Raw genomic sequence first — 13,340 nt, 5'->3', positions numbered from 1 at the left:
TTAAGATTCAAGAAAATAAGCGAATCCCCATTTAATTGAAGACTTGAAAAAGCAAGAGGACTTTCACAATCAGGGCCAAGAATAACACGACAGACAACGCTCGTTGTTGCTGCTAAAGCATGACAAGCGCTTTAAGATGTCCTCGCCGAGGAAAAGAGACTAAAATGTCGAGAGTTCTCTCTGGGAGTGACAAGGATGGATAGGATCAGGACGGAGGAGCCAATGTTCCTGGAGGGACGGTGCATGTCCAACGTTTGGGGAGATAAAGCCAGAGGCGCGGGAACAGAGATGGACATGTACAGAGGAGGCATAGTGAGTATATATCGCTAGAAGGATCTCTGAGGTTGGAACTGCCAGGCAGGAGGCCTGTATAGAGGAAGACCAAAGAGAAGATGTATGGATGTAGTGAAAGGGGACGTGAAGTTAGTTTGGTGTGAGAGAGAAGAGGAGGCAGAGGACATGGGTGAGATGGAGGCAGATTATTCGCTGTGGCGACCCCTGAAGGGAACAGTCGAAAGCCAGAGAAGAGGTGTTTAATTATGTCCCCAGAACCCACTACTTTCGAGAACCACTCTCTCATTATAGTTTGCCTAAATCCAGCACACAAAATAGTTAAAACGAGGAGCGTTCATTTCCTTTTGGGTATCTACTCCTACTGCGCACCCCGGTGCTCATTCATCTGCCACAGTGTGTGTGCGTGCGTGTGTGTGTGTGTGTGTGTGTGTGTGTGTGTGTGTGTGTGTGAACTTAAACTTGGCGGTGGTGCAACTCGTCGCGGCGTAGTAAACTAATTATCAAGTTGAAAGAGGCACAGTCTGTTCTTGAGGAAGAGAACTTGAAGGAACTTATTTATATTCTATTTTTACTCTATTTTTCTCTCTCTCTGCATCGATCTCTCTGTATCTCTCTCTCTCTCTCTCTCTCTCTCTCTTTCTATGCATCAATCTCTCTTTATCCATCTATCTTTATCTCTCTCGCTCTCTCTGTATCTCTCTCTCTCTCTCTCTCTCTCTCTCTCTGCTGAAAATTGGCTGTTTGCAGACAGAGCTTTCAACATAGATGAAGCAGAGTGAGTGGCATTAATTGTCATCTGCTTTTCAGCATGATAATTAAAACATTTTGAGTCTGATGTTTGATGTACCGCAGAACAAACCGTAGCTTCCTGCATTCGGAAACGCCTTGTCTTCATGCCATTTTCATACACGGCATGTTCTCATCCCACAAACAGAACAATAACAATCTCATGGCGGCATCCCACCCCCACCCATAATTTGTCATAATTTGTCACGACAAGAGTTGGCTTTGTCCGCGGCGTAAAAGTCTTTAAATAAATACTTTCTGAAAAGTCTATGAGGAAAATCAACTGGGTTTTTTTCCCCGGGGGGGGACTACGACGCTCTATAGACCAATGTTGTTACCTGACAATTAGTTGACTTTTGGTGAAAAAGCCTGCACATATAGAGCACGTCAGTATCGGTTGATATCGGCATCAGAAATTAGGAGTTGGTCCAGTTGGGACAATATCGGAATATCGGATATCGGCCAAAAAAAGGTAAAGAACGGACATCCCTAATTATCTCAATGTCTGCCAAGGACTTAATCAACCGCAGCGCCAACAACGCCATTAACGCCTTTTTAAAACGTGTATAACGTTGGCCAAAAATTAATAAATATTTTTTTTATAAAAAGCTAAAAATTAAAAAATATATATAGTTTTTTATAGAAACTGGCAGTCAGGGTTTTTTTGCGCCCCTTAGTGGCGATGGAAGAATTATTAGTCTCTCCAGTGAGTCTTACCAGCACTTTGTCGTAGAGCTCCTGGATGCTGCCCTCCTTCCGCGACACCGAGAACTCTGGGCTCTGCAGGAGCGCCTCGCCGCGCGTCATGTAGCTGTGCACCTCTGTGAAGTCCACGTCAAACCTGAGGGGGCAAGCACACGCACGCACGCACGCACGCACGCACGCACGCACACGCACACACACACACACACACACACACACACACACACACACACACACACACACACACACACACACACACACGCGCACACGCACAACATTGGTATTGCGTTTTGTTGCTGTCGGGCATTAACCTCTCATCTCCATATTCTGACATTTCGTGTTTGTTGTTTTCGTAAATTAACGTCCTACTCGCAAAAGCATCAAAAGTATCGAAGCGATGCGTTTTAAGGTCTGATACTTTTGCCATTTTTTTTAAATTTGAATCTCGCAAATGAACAGTTATGGACATGCGAGGTTTCCAGCCAAAAGACACGTTTTCTTGAGATTGCCTATTTCAAGCTACATTTATTTTTTTATTTCTTTTACAACATTTCGACAAGACCGTCTACGTCACAATGTCTGACGACTGCAGAACACATACATAGACACACACACACAAAACACGCAAGACAGACTTTAAATATTTTACGCAACAGTCTACCACAGTGACAGCTAGATTAGATTAGAGATGTCCTTTTGATTATACACAAGGGGACATCATTTTGCTCGGGTTGATGCCTACATCCAAGACAATAAATAAATAAATAAACACATACATAAATACGCCACAGTTAAAGGACTCCGGATTAACCCTTTTCTTACTGTAATATTATGTTATTATAGCGTGGCACAGGTCGAAAAGTCACATAACTCCAAACAGAGCGCACTGCAGCTTATATTAAAATTGCTTATTTTGATCGCTTGAATTTCTCTTTTTCATAATGACCAAATACGATGTTTTGTCCCAAAGGGGCTTCTGAAAACGAGCCTGCGTCCCAGCTTTGAGCTGCGGTGCGTTCTGGACAGAGTATTTTTTTTCCCTTTTTCTTGCCTCTAGTAATCAGATTACAGGTAAGGAAAACGTTGGTCCGGAATTCTCCTTTAATGCTAAAGATGCACAACTCTAAATGTAGGTTTTTAGGCAAATTGGAACAGGGCCTACTTTGTTCCCGGCACACCCAGGGGTTCCTCAGACCTCACATTGAGAACCTGAGCCGGGCCTACAGGACTACAGGACTTACCAATGCTGTGTCCAGATACTGTTTACATCTGGCATTAACATGTGTCAGCTGATGATGAACACTTGAAAGTGAATATATAATTTTTTTTTTTAATTTAACGTTGCATGTTAAATGCTATATTAATACAAACATTTAGTTTGAGAGGTTAAACCATAAATAGTTTCACTTCTCTTTTAACTTTGCTTTGTTATCCGGGGCTTTTTGTGTTATAACATTTTTAGCATTATTGTATAACTGTACATCTGTACTTTTTTGAAAACGGTATTCAAATTGTTCAATCCAGCACCTGTCCTAAATCCAGACACCAGATGCGCACACAATCTCCTCATTTAACTATACTGCTGCTAATTGTAAGTAAGCATACATCTGTATACATTAACATTAACCACTTCAGGCCATTGCGGTCATTTGAAAATAGCAGATCTACAAGCGCACAGTGCGTTGCGATCTTCTATTTTCAGAAGATTGAAAATGGGACATTCAGCACAATGAGTAACCTTGGTACGTGAAGTACATTTTGATGCCACAATCTTTGTACTTTTACAAAAGTACCTTTTTGAATTCCGCTCTTTTTCAATACAGCAGGCATATTGATACTTTTACATTGTGCATTATGGACGGTACAGGATGTAGTATTTTAGGAACACATGCTAATGCCAGTTGTAAGGACGGTTTCTGAACACACGACCTTCAGGGACACCAAGACGTACCTGCTGAGGTGAGACAGCAGGAGGGGATGCATGAACCTGAATGGTGGATGGATGGACGGACGGACGGACATTTTGAACAATTGCATTTTGATAGAGTTTATAGATGTTACCTAAAGGGTGGGTCTGACGCTGTTTTGGGCTAAAGTTCCTTCCCAGAATAGGGACGCTTAGTTTGTTAAAGCGGCGCTATGCATCTGTTCTGTATGATGGAGTATGTTAACACAATATAACGTATACAATGGGGCTCCCACGCTCTTCTATTGAGACTATTTAGATCGTGTCAAAGGTCATGTGTCACCCAGACACCCAGGGATGCATCCGACACGAATTTCGACAGGATGGTCAAGATTCAATTCATCCCCTGAGCAAGCAGGCATATGCTCTATTAGCTCAATGGTAAATATTTCAGCACTTGCATTAGGAAGCCGGGTTCAAATCCGGACCGGGGGAGAAGAGGACAGTTATTATGTTTATATAAAACAGAGAGAAGACCAAACAGATCATCACATTATGTTGTCCTTGAGAGCTATATGCTATTACATGATAATATAAAAGAGCTTTGCAAATTAATTAACGCCTAGTGGAAAACGATAGACACGAACGTAAACGCTAACAAGCTAACGATTCCAGGCTTCTACCGTTTTGCTGCGCTCTCTTCCCCTGGTGAAGACATTTTATAAATGGATGCCATGAATATAATCAATAGGCTTGTCAGGATGGGGGGGTTGTGGGGGGGGGGGGGGGCAAAGCAGGTGGAATTTAATCACTGGAAACTGCTTCCAATAAGAAATTACTTTCAATTGGGACGCGACTACTTATTATTTTACTAAATAAGTGCAGTGACATTCAATTAGCATCGTCTCTGTCGGGTGGAAACCTCATACTATGTATGTCCAAAACTGTGATTCAAATTCTAAAGTAGCAAAAGTATAGCAGATCCACATGCTCTATCTATGCTCAATCTGAGGCACTCGGTGCCGCGCCATGAGCTTGTAGATCTGCTGTTTTTCAATAGCTAAAGTATAAGATAATGCGGGTTCCCGTCCTGAATGGGTTAAACAAAAACAGTTGAGATATGGAGATAAGAGGCTTGGTCCCGACAGTGACGATGTGATAGTCATTTGGAGCCATCCATGTGTCATTAGAAAGACATTATTTCCATAGAGCATAACACTCTAAATGACTTCCTTGATGATGATGATGGAGCAGCGCACATTGCTGATTGCACACACACACGCGTGCGCGGATGCACACACACCCCAACATATTTTGGGAGATGAAAGCCATTTTAAAATGTTCAAATGTTTTGTTTATCGTAACCAAAAGCATCACATGTATGACTCGTCCTATATAACCCCAATCCTAACCTCAAAACAACCCAAATGTTGGGGCGGGGTTGTTACCATAAACAACCATTTTGCTTAAGAGGAAAATGTCAAATAAGCAAATAGCATGCATGTTCAAATAAGCTACCCTTATAGACACCCTTTTCCGGCTCTGGGGGCGTATGTGGCTCAAGGGAGGGCAAAACTTTCCCTGAGATTCCTTCACTACGCCCTGCGGAAGCATGAGCGCGCGTCACAGAGCGCATGTTCGGGTCTGTAAGTCCCCGGAAAAGATGCGCTGTGATTGGCCAGTGTACAGTACTTCCTTCCCCAGTGCAAATTCCACCGCCCCTCCTTCAACACACGTCGCTCCAAACGAACTGCAGCGGCCAATGAGGCATCTATTTTTGAGTGGTGCAACCTCTCCTACAACCAGCAATGTCCGTGTACCTGTGTACCTGTATCCTGTATCAGTGGTCATGAGCACAAGTATGTGACTTATTAATACCAGTAGGGGGAGCCAGAAACAGAGAGAGGGGTAGTGCTGTTCCTGCTGCTGGGGGGGGGGGGGGGGGGGGGGGGGAATTGCACCACTCAGTTCACACGTGTGAACTGAGTGATTTTTTAAACATCTATGGGGAAGACCGTCGGGATCGGGAGTCGAACGCGCGGCACGCCGTCCGGCTGGCTCAGCAGCCTTTTTGTAAACCTATTTTTTCCACCCGTCAATTATTGTCTATTACAGTATGTAATGCTGGGCGCTACACTGACTCCCTCTGCCAACCTGGGGAGAGCAACGGACCTCATGCTTCCTTTCTATGCATGAGGTGACCATGACGCTTCTTTTCACCTGACAGGGGGGGGGGGGAGTTTCCCCGGGTTGGACATAACGCGTGGAAGGAACACGTGATTCCAACCACTTGTGGGGACACTTGACCCTATAGCGAGTACAACCAAGTACACACACACACACACACACACACACACCTTTTCCTGAGCTCGGAGTCCACGGCCATTTGTCTCTTCTTCTGCGGCGGCGGGGACTCTCGGGGCATACGGCGGGGACTCTCGGGCGAGGGCGCCGGCCTCACCTTCTCCCGCGTGGTGGTCACCTTGGTGACGACGGCCGTCACCGACTGGGACGCGCTCACCGACTGGGTGAGGGTAACCTCGCACTGCTGGGCCGCGCTGAGCGCCGACGAGATCTGTCTCGCGCGCATGCGCGTGCACACACACACACACACACACACACACACACAGAGAACACAGTTATTTTTAGAATGGACAGAAACACAAGTATATTTCAGCTTGCAATGTTCTTGGAAGATTACATCAATCACATAAAACTAAACACCACCGCGTGCGTTGCGTGCACACACGCACACGCACACACGCACACACACACACACACACACACACACACACACACACACACCACAGAATGTCCTTCTGAGATGCTGAGTCAAAGATTCAAAGATCACCTGCATCAAATCATGAATCATGCCAAGAAATACAGTAGATAAACCAAGGTGTCTCATCCCAGTGTGTGTGTGTGTGTGTGTGTGTGTGTGTGTGTGTGTGTGTGTGGGCGCGCAACACACAATCTTTTCTGTATGTAAATCAGATATACGTAGGAGAGTGATTAAGGACTAATCAAAGCCAATGTTAAGCAAAAATGAAATGGTGTGTGCGTGTGCATTGGAACGAGTGTGAAATATCTTATCTGCCTTTGCCTGTCTGTCTGTGTCGATTTTTGTTTGTGCGTGCTTGTTGCAGTCTTTTTTTTCCTTTTTTTTTAAATATATTTTTTATCCCACGATTTTGTAACCCATTTTTCATCCCTGTGTCAATTATCTAATGTGATCCTGGGCTCTACACAGTACACACCCTCCGCCAACCTGGGGAGAGCAACGGACTTAACTCATGTTTCCTTCATGCATGATTGTCCAAGTTGCTCCTTTACACCCGACAGGGGGGAGTTTCCCTGGTTGGACGTAGCGCGTGGAAGGAACACGTTATTCCAACCAGTTCCTTTCCCCTCCATCAGGCGCCTGAATCTTATTTTGAAGTGATGCTTTTGTGTTTCCTGTCCTCCTTTGTAGTAGTTAACTGCCTTGTCTCACCTTCCCTGATTTTTGGTTCTTTGTTTCACCTGTGTCTTGTTTTCCCCCCAGCCAATCCTTGTGTTGATTTGATTTGAGTTTGCCTGTTTCCTGTTAATCGTGTTTGGTTGTGTTCTCTGTTGGATTATTGTATTGTCACCTGAGTTCCAAGTCTGCAGGTCTTTGTTTGAATAAAGACTTCTAAGATCTCGACTTGCATTTGGGTCCTGCTTGAAAACCACCCCTGACAGATGCATTCAATGATTCAGGAGAATACTAAGCACAGACACTTCTATGCTCGTCAATCAACTCAGTGAACAATTATCTTGATTGATCCCGCTGAGCCCCCCTTCCCTCCCTCCTCCCCCCCAACAGACAGAGGCGTCCCTGCCAAGGGATGAATGTCAACATAAACAATGGAACACCACAATACAGCCAGAGGGACGTGCCTTTCTTTGGGAAAACACCCCAGCAAAATTATATAGTGGCTGATAGAGGGGTAACAAAATGCTAATTATATAAATATACATTCTGAATTTAGGCTTAAATTTTGCCTATAGTACCTTTAAAATGATAATAATAATAATACGTCATAAACAAGCCCTGGAAGTTCTGGATGGGATGTCAGGACAGCTTCATCATTGTGATGTACTTATCCAATAAATACAATGTTGAGCTTTGACAGTTTAATTTTGTGTTGCGACGTTCAGTGCATAAATAAATATACTGCTCCTTCGCTCTATACCAGTCTCTATACTCTAAACTCCTCTCAGAGAAAATGAGCCCCGGCTAGTTTCAAGGTCCACTCCAGGGGTTCTCAAAGTGATATCATCTCCAAAGCAACACAGAAATAAGAAAGGGGGTTGCCGTCGGCCGTGCCCCTTAACCCATTCTGACCTGAGATCAGATTCATACGAGGTTTCCATTGGACACACACTGGTCTGATTAACCCCATTCTGACCTGAGATCAGATTCTAAAAATGTCAGTCGTTCTTCGATTTTTCAAAAAATAGCAGATCTACAAGCTCATAGCGCGCCACCGAGTGGCGCGCTATGAGCTTGTAGATCTGCTATTTTTCAATAGCTAAAGCATAACATGATGCTAACACCAACATGGGTTCCCGTTCAGAATGGGTTAAACGAGACCTCTGGCTTTTGCACAATCTGCACTTTTCTTTTAAAGCCATCAAGCAATGGAATAATAATAATAATAAAAAAGTGCATTACCATATCTTTCTGCCATGAGGGGAAACAAAATGATTAAGAAATGATTTTAAGTATAGAGGCCTAGGTGATGATTTTAAATATATACTCTACTTTGTGTTTTGTAACAGGTGTGTGTGTGTGTGTGTGTGTGTGTGTGTGTGTGTGTGTGTGTGTGTGTGTGTGTGTGTGTGTGTGTGTGTGTGCGCGTGTGTGTGTGAATTGCACTAGTGAATGTGTGTGAATTGCACTAGTGAATTGCACTAGTGAGGACCAAATGTCGCCAGGAATATAGTAACGGTTCATTTATGGTTCCAACATATACCGTTATAATAAGAATATATATATACAGTAAGAATATATATTTTAGATAGTGCTAGAATTACGATTAGATTGAGGTTGGAGATGAGACATTTAGAGCAGGGCTTATCAAAGAGGGTGCCGGCCTGCCGGGGCACCCTCGGGTGCCTTGGCACAAGTCCAGGGGTGCCTGAGAATACTTGGATAATATTTGGAATTCATCAGTGTCACTTCCGTAAGTTCAAGATTCAAGATTCAATAATTTATTTGCCATGTCAACAAGTTGATAGGAATTTGTCTTGGTTCATACTCAACATATACAGACAACCATAGATACACAAACAAGAAGGACAGTACAATACAAAAACCAGCAGCATATGAAATTACATTCAGTTTTTTTTAAAGTGCTATATGCATATACTGTACTATGAGTTCAGATGTCTAATGGCTACGGGGTAAGTGCTATCCCTGAAGCGACATGTAGAGCTCTGGATACTTCTATACCTCCTGCCTGATGGGAGGAGATTGAAGAGGTAATGTGCAGGATGGGAGTTGTCTGCAATGATTTTATTTGCCTTCCTAATTATTCTGATGGAATAGAGTGAGGAAAGTGTAGGGAGGCTGCATCCTATGTTTTTTGATGCGCGACGTACTACTCTTTCCAGCTTTAATTTGTCTTGAGAGGTTGTGTGACCAAACCAGACAAGCATGGAGAAGGTGAGAACACTTTCAAAGTTCAGTTTATCCACTTGTACCTGGTGGCGTTCTGCTATTCTTTGTGATTGTGAATGTTCCCCCCGGAATAAGAATGCTATGGGTTTCATTTGGTTAAACGCCGTAACGTATGAAAGATATTTTCAGTCTGTCCTATAATGGAAACAAATCTTCTCTCCGGTTTTCCTCGTGACATACAGCACTGTATCTTTGGGGGAAAGATTTACGTATGTACGTACCGTTATGGCAAAAGGTGCCATAAAGCAACAATGTGTTTTATTCCATTGTGGTGTATTGTACTGAATTAATCAAAAATACACTGTGTGTAGTAGGCCCTTAAGTCGAATAGTCGACTAATCGATCGAGGTTGACTTAGTCGACTACCAATCTCTTAGTCGATCTGTATTTTGTTGCATCATTCAACTTAGATATTGGTTATATTAATTAACAAAAGAATATACTGTATATATCAAGCATGTATGTATATGCAAAATCAGACATAATAAGCACCCAAATGGAACGATCCTCTATTACATAACTACTTATTTTTGTTTGGGGTTTTTTTATGTTATGCAATCAGAGTGATTGCAGTCAAATCAGTCAAATCATTAAAAAAAAAAACATTTGGCCAGTTTTATAGTTTTGACTATATCCTAAATCCTTAGTCTGGGACAGCCCTATAGTGTGTATTAGTCTCGCCTATAGCCAGACCACTATTCCACAATCTCCCAATGCTATTATGACGGAAGCATCTGGAAATTTGGTCTGGCCACACGAGATTAGTGTGTTGCGCGCGCGCGTGTGTGTGTGCGTGCGTGCGTGGGTGTGTGTGTGTGCGTGTGTGTGCTTGTGTGCGTGCGTGGGTGCGTGGGTGTGTGCGTGCGTGTACCTGTGCGTTGCTGAGCTCCAGGCCCTGCAGCAGGCGGCCGTAGCGCTGGGCCAGGTTGTCCAGTCGGGCCTCCAGCTTGGCGGCCATGTCTTTGTTCTTCACGCTGGACAGCAGGTCCTGACTCAGGCTGCACAGTCTGTCCATGCTGGAGCGCTTCAGCTCAATCTCCCCCTTCAGCGTCTGGCGAACGGAGAGAGAGAGAGAGAGAGAGAGAGAGAGAGAGAGGTCCAGTCATATCACACCTGTGTTCAATTACACCTGTGTTCAATTACTGTTGATTGTATCTCATACTCATGCATGAATACCACACTTCCTGTCACAAACGCTGAGGAAGGCCAGACGGGCCGAAACGCGTACGTTTTCAGTCTCAGAGGTAAATAAATAAAATTGCAATGTATTGCAATGTTACATATTATGCGTACAGATCACATAAAAAACAATGTAGGCCATTTTAGATGATAAATAAATAAAAATCACATCCCTGTGTATAGCGAGGGGCGCTCGTATCATCGTACATCATCACGACATAAAATAGAGACTGACATAGAAACATAGGCTTTTTCAGAAAACTGTCAGGATGTAGAAGACATTTGTAGAATCTGATCTCAGGTCAGAATGGGCTAGAACCATGAGCTGGATGACTGTACTGCAGTGCTTTGTTCAGACTAGGTGAGGTCAAACTAAAGGCCGATGCAAAAAGGTGTGTTTTTAGTCCATTCTTGAACAGCCTGTGGGATTTGGATGGATTCCAGAGACAAGGGGCTTGATAGGAGAAAGCTCTGCCACCTGCTTTCTGAAAAAGCCATGTTTTTATGTCAGTCGTTTTTTTTAATAGCTAAATTATAACATAATGCTAACACCAAAAGGGGTTCCCGCCCAAAATGGGTTAACAGACCGTCATTGCTTGATCGTATAGGGACCCAACTGGAGTATAACGTTTGACTATAGGGATGTTAGGTATAGGACTGGAGGCTATAGCTATGTTGTGTCATATTTTGCAGTTTAGAAGTAACACTTTAAAATCAGATCCATCCACCCGTCTTCAACCGCTTATCCGTAGTCGGGTCGCAGGGGGGAAACAGCTCCACCAGAGTGGAGACTTCCCTCTCCAGAGCAACATTAGTTGACTTCCTCCTGGGGGGATCCCGAGACGTTCCAAGGCCAGTGAGTCGACGTATTTCCCCCCAACTATACCCTCGGTCTGCACCATGTGGGAGGACCACCATGTGCCTCGCGGACCTCCCTATAGGGAGACACCCGAGAGGCGTCCTAAACCAGAACCACCTAAGCTGGCTCCTTTCCAGGCAGAAGACTCTATACTCCCGAGTCTCTCTATGGTGGTCTGCCATGTGTATAGCCAGTGTAGAGAGATGAGTACAAGGGGGTGACGCGATCGCGTTTGCTTGCCGTGGGTTAATATCCTGGCATTTTGTTGGTATACTTCTTTGTGTAAAGGCGAGTCAGGGGCCTCTGCCCACAAGACGTTTTATTTTCTTTTATTCTTTGCTTTTCCTGAGTGCAGCAGCTGCGTATGTTTGGACTCGTTATCCCCCACCAGGCTGGAACAGCCGAACGAGGGGGATTACGGTTTGGCTGCCGTGAACGAGGGTGATTACAGTTTGGCTGCCGTGAAAGTCTGTCCAACCCAAAGTCTGCATCCCGCTAGTCTCCAGGACCCGCCGGCGTGGAACTTTAGTTTGCGCACACGCAAGCTAAAGTTTCACGCCGATGGGTGCTGGAGATTAGCACAGACAGCACGCGCACACACGCACGCGCACACACACACACACACACACACACACACACACACACACACACACACACACACACACACACACACACACACACACACACACACACACACACACACACACACACACACACACACACACACACACACACACACACACACACACACACACACACACACACACACACACACACACACACACACACACACACACACACACACACACACACACTTGTTCTGATCTCTGATCTCTTTGAGAGAAGCTTGTGGAACAGCATTCTTTTGGGGCCCAATGTTCCTCGCTAGAATAGAGATATAGGCTTGGGTTCAAAGTGGTTAACCCATTCTGACCTGAGATCAGATTCTAAAAATGTCTTCTACATCCTGACAGTTTTCCATTCTGACCTGAGATCAGATTCTAAAAATGTCTTCTACATCCTGACAGTTTTCATTTTTATTTATATATATCTATAATTTTTATCTCTCGATTTTGTAACCCATTTTTCACCCCTGTGTCAATTATCTAATGTGATCCTGGGCTCTACACACCCTCCACCAACCTGGGGAGAGCAACGGACTTGAATTCATGCTTGAGTGTCCAAGTAGCTCCTTTACACCTGACAAGGGGGAGTTTCCCTGGTTGGACATAGCGCGTGGAAGGAACACGTTATTCCAACCAGTTCCTTTCCCCTCCATCAGGCGCCCCGGCTGGCCAGGGGGAGGCAGTTTTGAGACCAGGATTACTGCATGTTTTTTGTTAGGGTACCTACCCTAGGGGACACGGGGAGACAGTTTTCTGAAAAAGCTATGTTTCTATGTCAGTCGCTCTTCGATTTTTCAAAAATAGCAGACGTACAAGTTATGAGCTTGTAGATATTCTTCCCTCTCTGCTTCTTTCTTCTTTCCTCGTAGTGAAAGAACCAATGATCGTATTATCATACGACAGCCACGGACCTATGCTGGGTCATTCAATAAAATATCCTAAAAATGTAAGTGGGCGCTATATGGTGACCATACTTTCACCAGTATGACTGGGCATGGTGCACCAGACAGCCTGCTCGTTGTGCCGAGCGTGCGTCGCACTAGGGAGTCTTACCGCCAGTTTGCGGAGGCAGGCAACCATCTCCACCTGATCCTTCATGTTGGTCGTCTTAATGGAGCGCACCTGCTCCTCCTTGTTACACAGCCATGAGTCAAACAGAACCTATAGACAGGACAGGACAGGACAGGACAGGACAGGACAGGACAGGACAGGACAGGACAGGACAGGACAGGACAGGACAGGACAGGACAGGACAGGACAGGACAAGACAATAGGGAAGGG

General features: G+C 44.6%; 1 protein-coding gene across 1 annotated transcript in view; it reads right to left on the bottom strand.

The window, feature by feature from the left end:
* LOC308311384 (dystrophin-like) overlaps positions 1–13,340 on the bottom strand; it is a 368,975-nt gene that overhangs the window by 164,855 nt on the left and 190,780 nt on the right. The window contains 4 exon segments of the mRNA XM_080758068.1: positions 1,798–1,921; positions 6,046–6,263; positions 10,267–10,446; positions 13,113–13,220. Coding sequence (XP_080614194.1) covers positions 1,798–1,921; positions 6,046–6,263; positions 10,267–10,446; positions 13,113–13,220 — 630 coding nt within the window.

The sequence above is a fragment of the Protomyctophum bolini genome (assembly GCF_963924005.1).
Source record: "Protomyctophum bolini genome assembly, chromosome: 24".
Taxonomy (NCBI): Eukaryota; Metazoa; Chordata; class Actinopteri; order Myctophiformes; family Myctophidae; genus Protomyctophum; species Protomyctophum bolini.
This window is presented reverse-complemented; position numbering and strand designations above follow the sequence as displayed.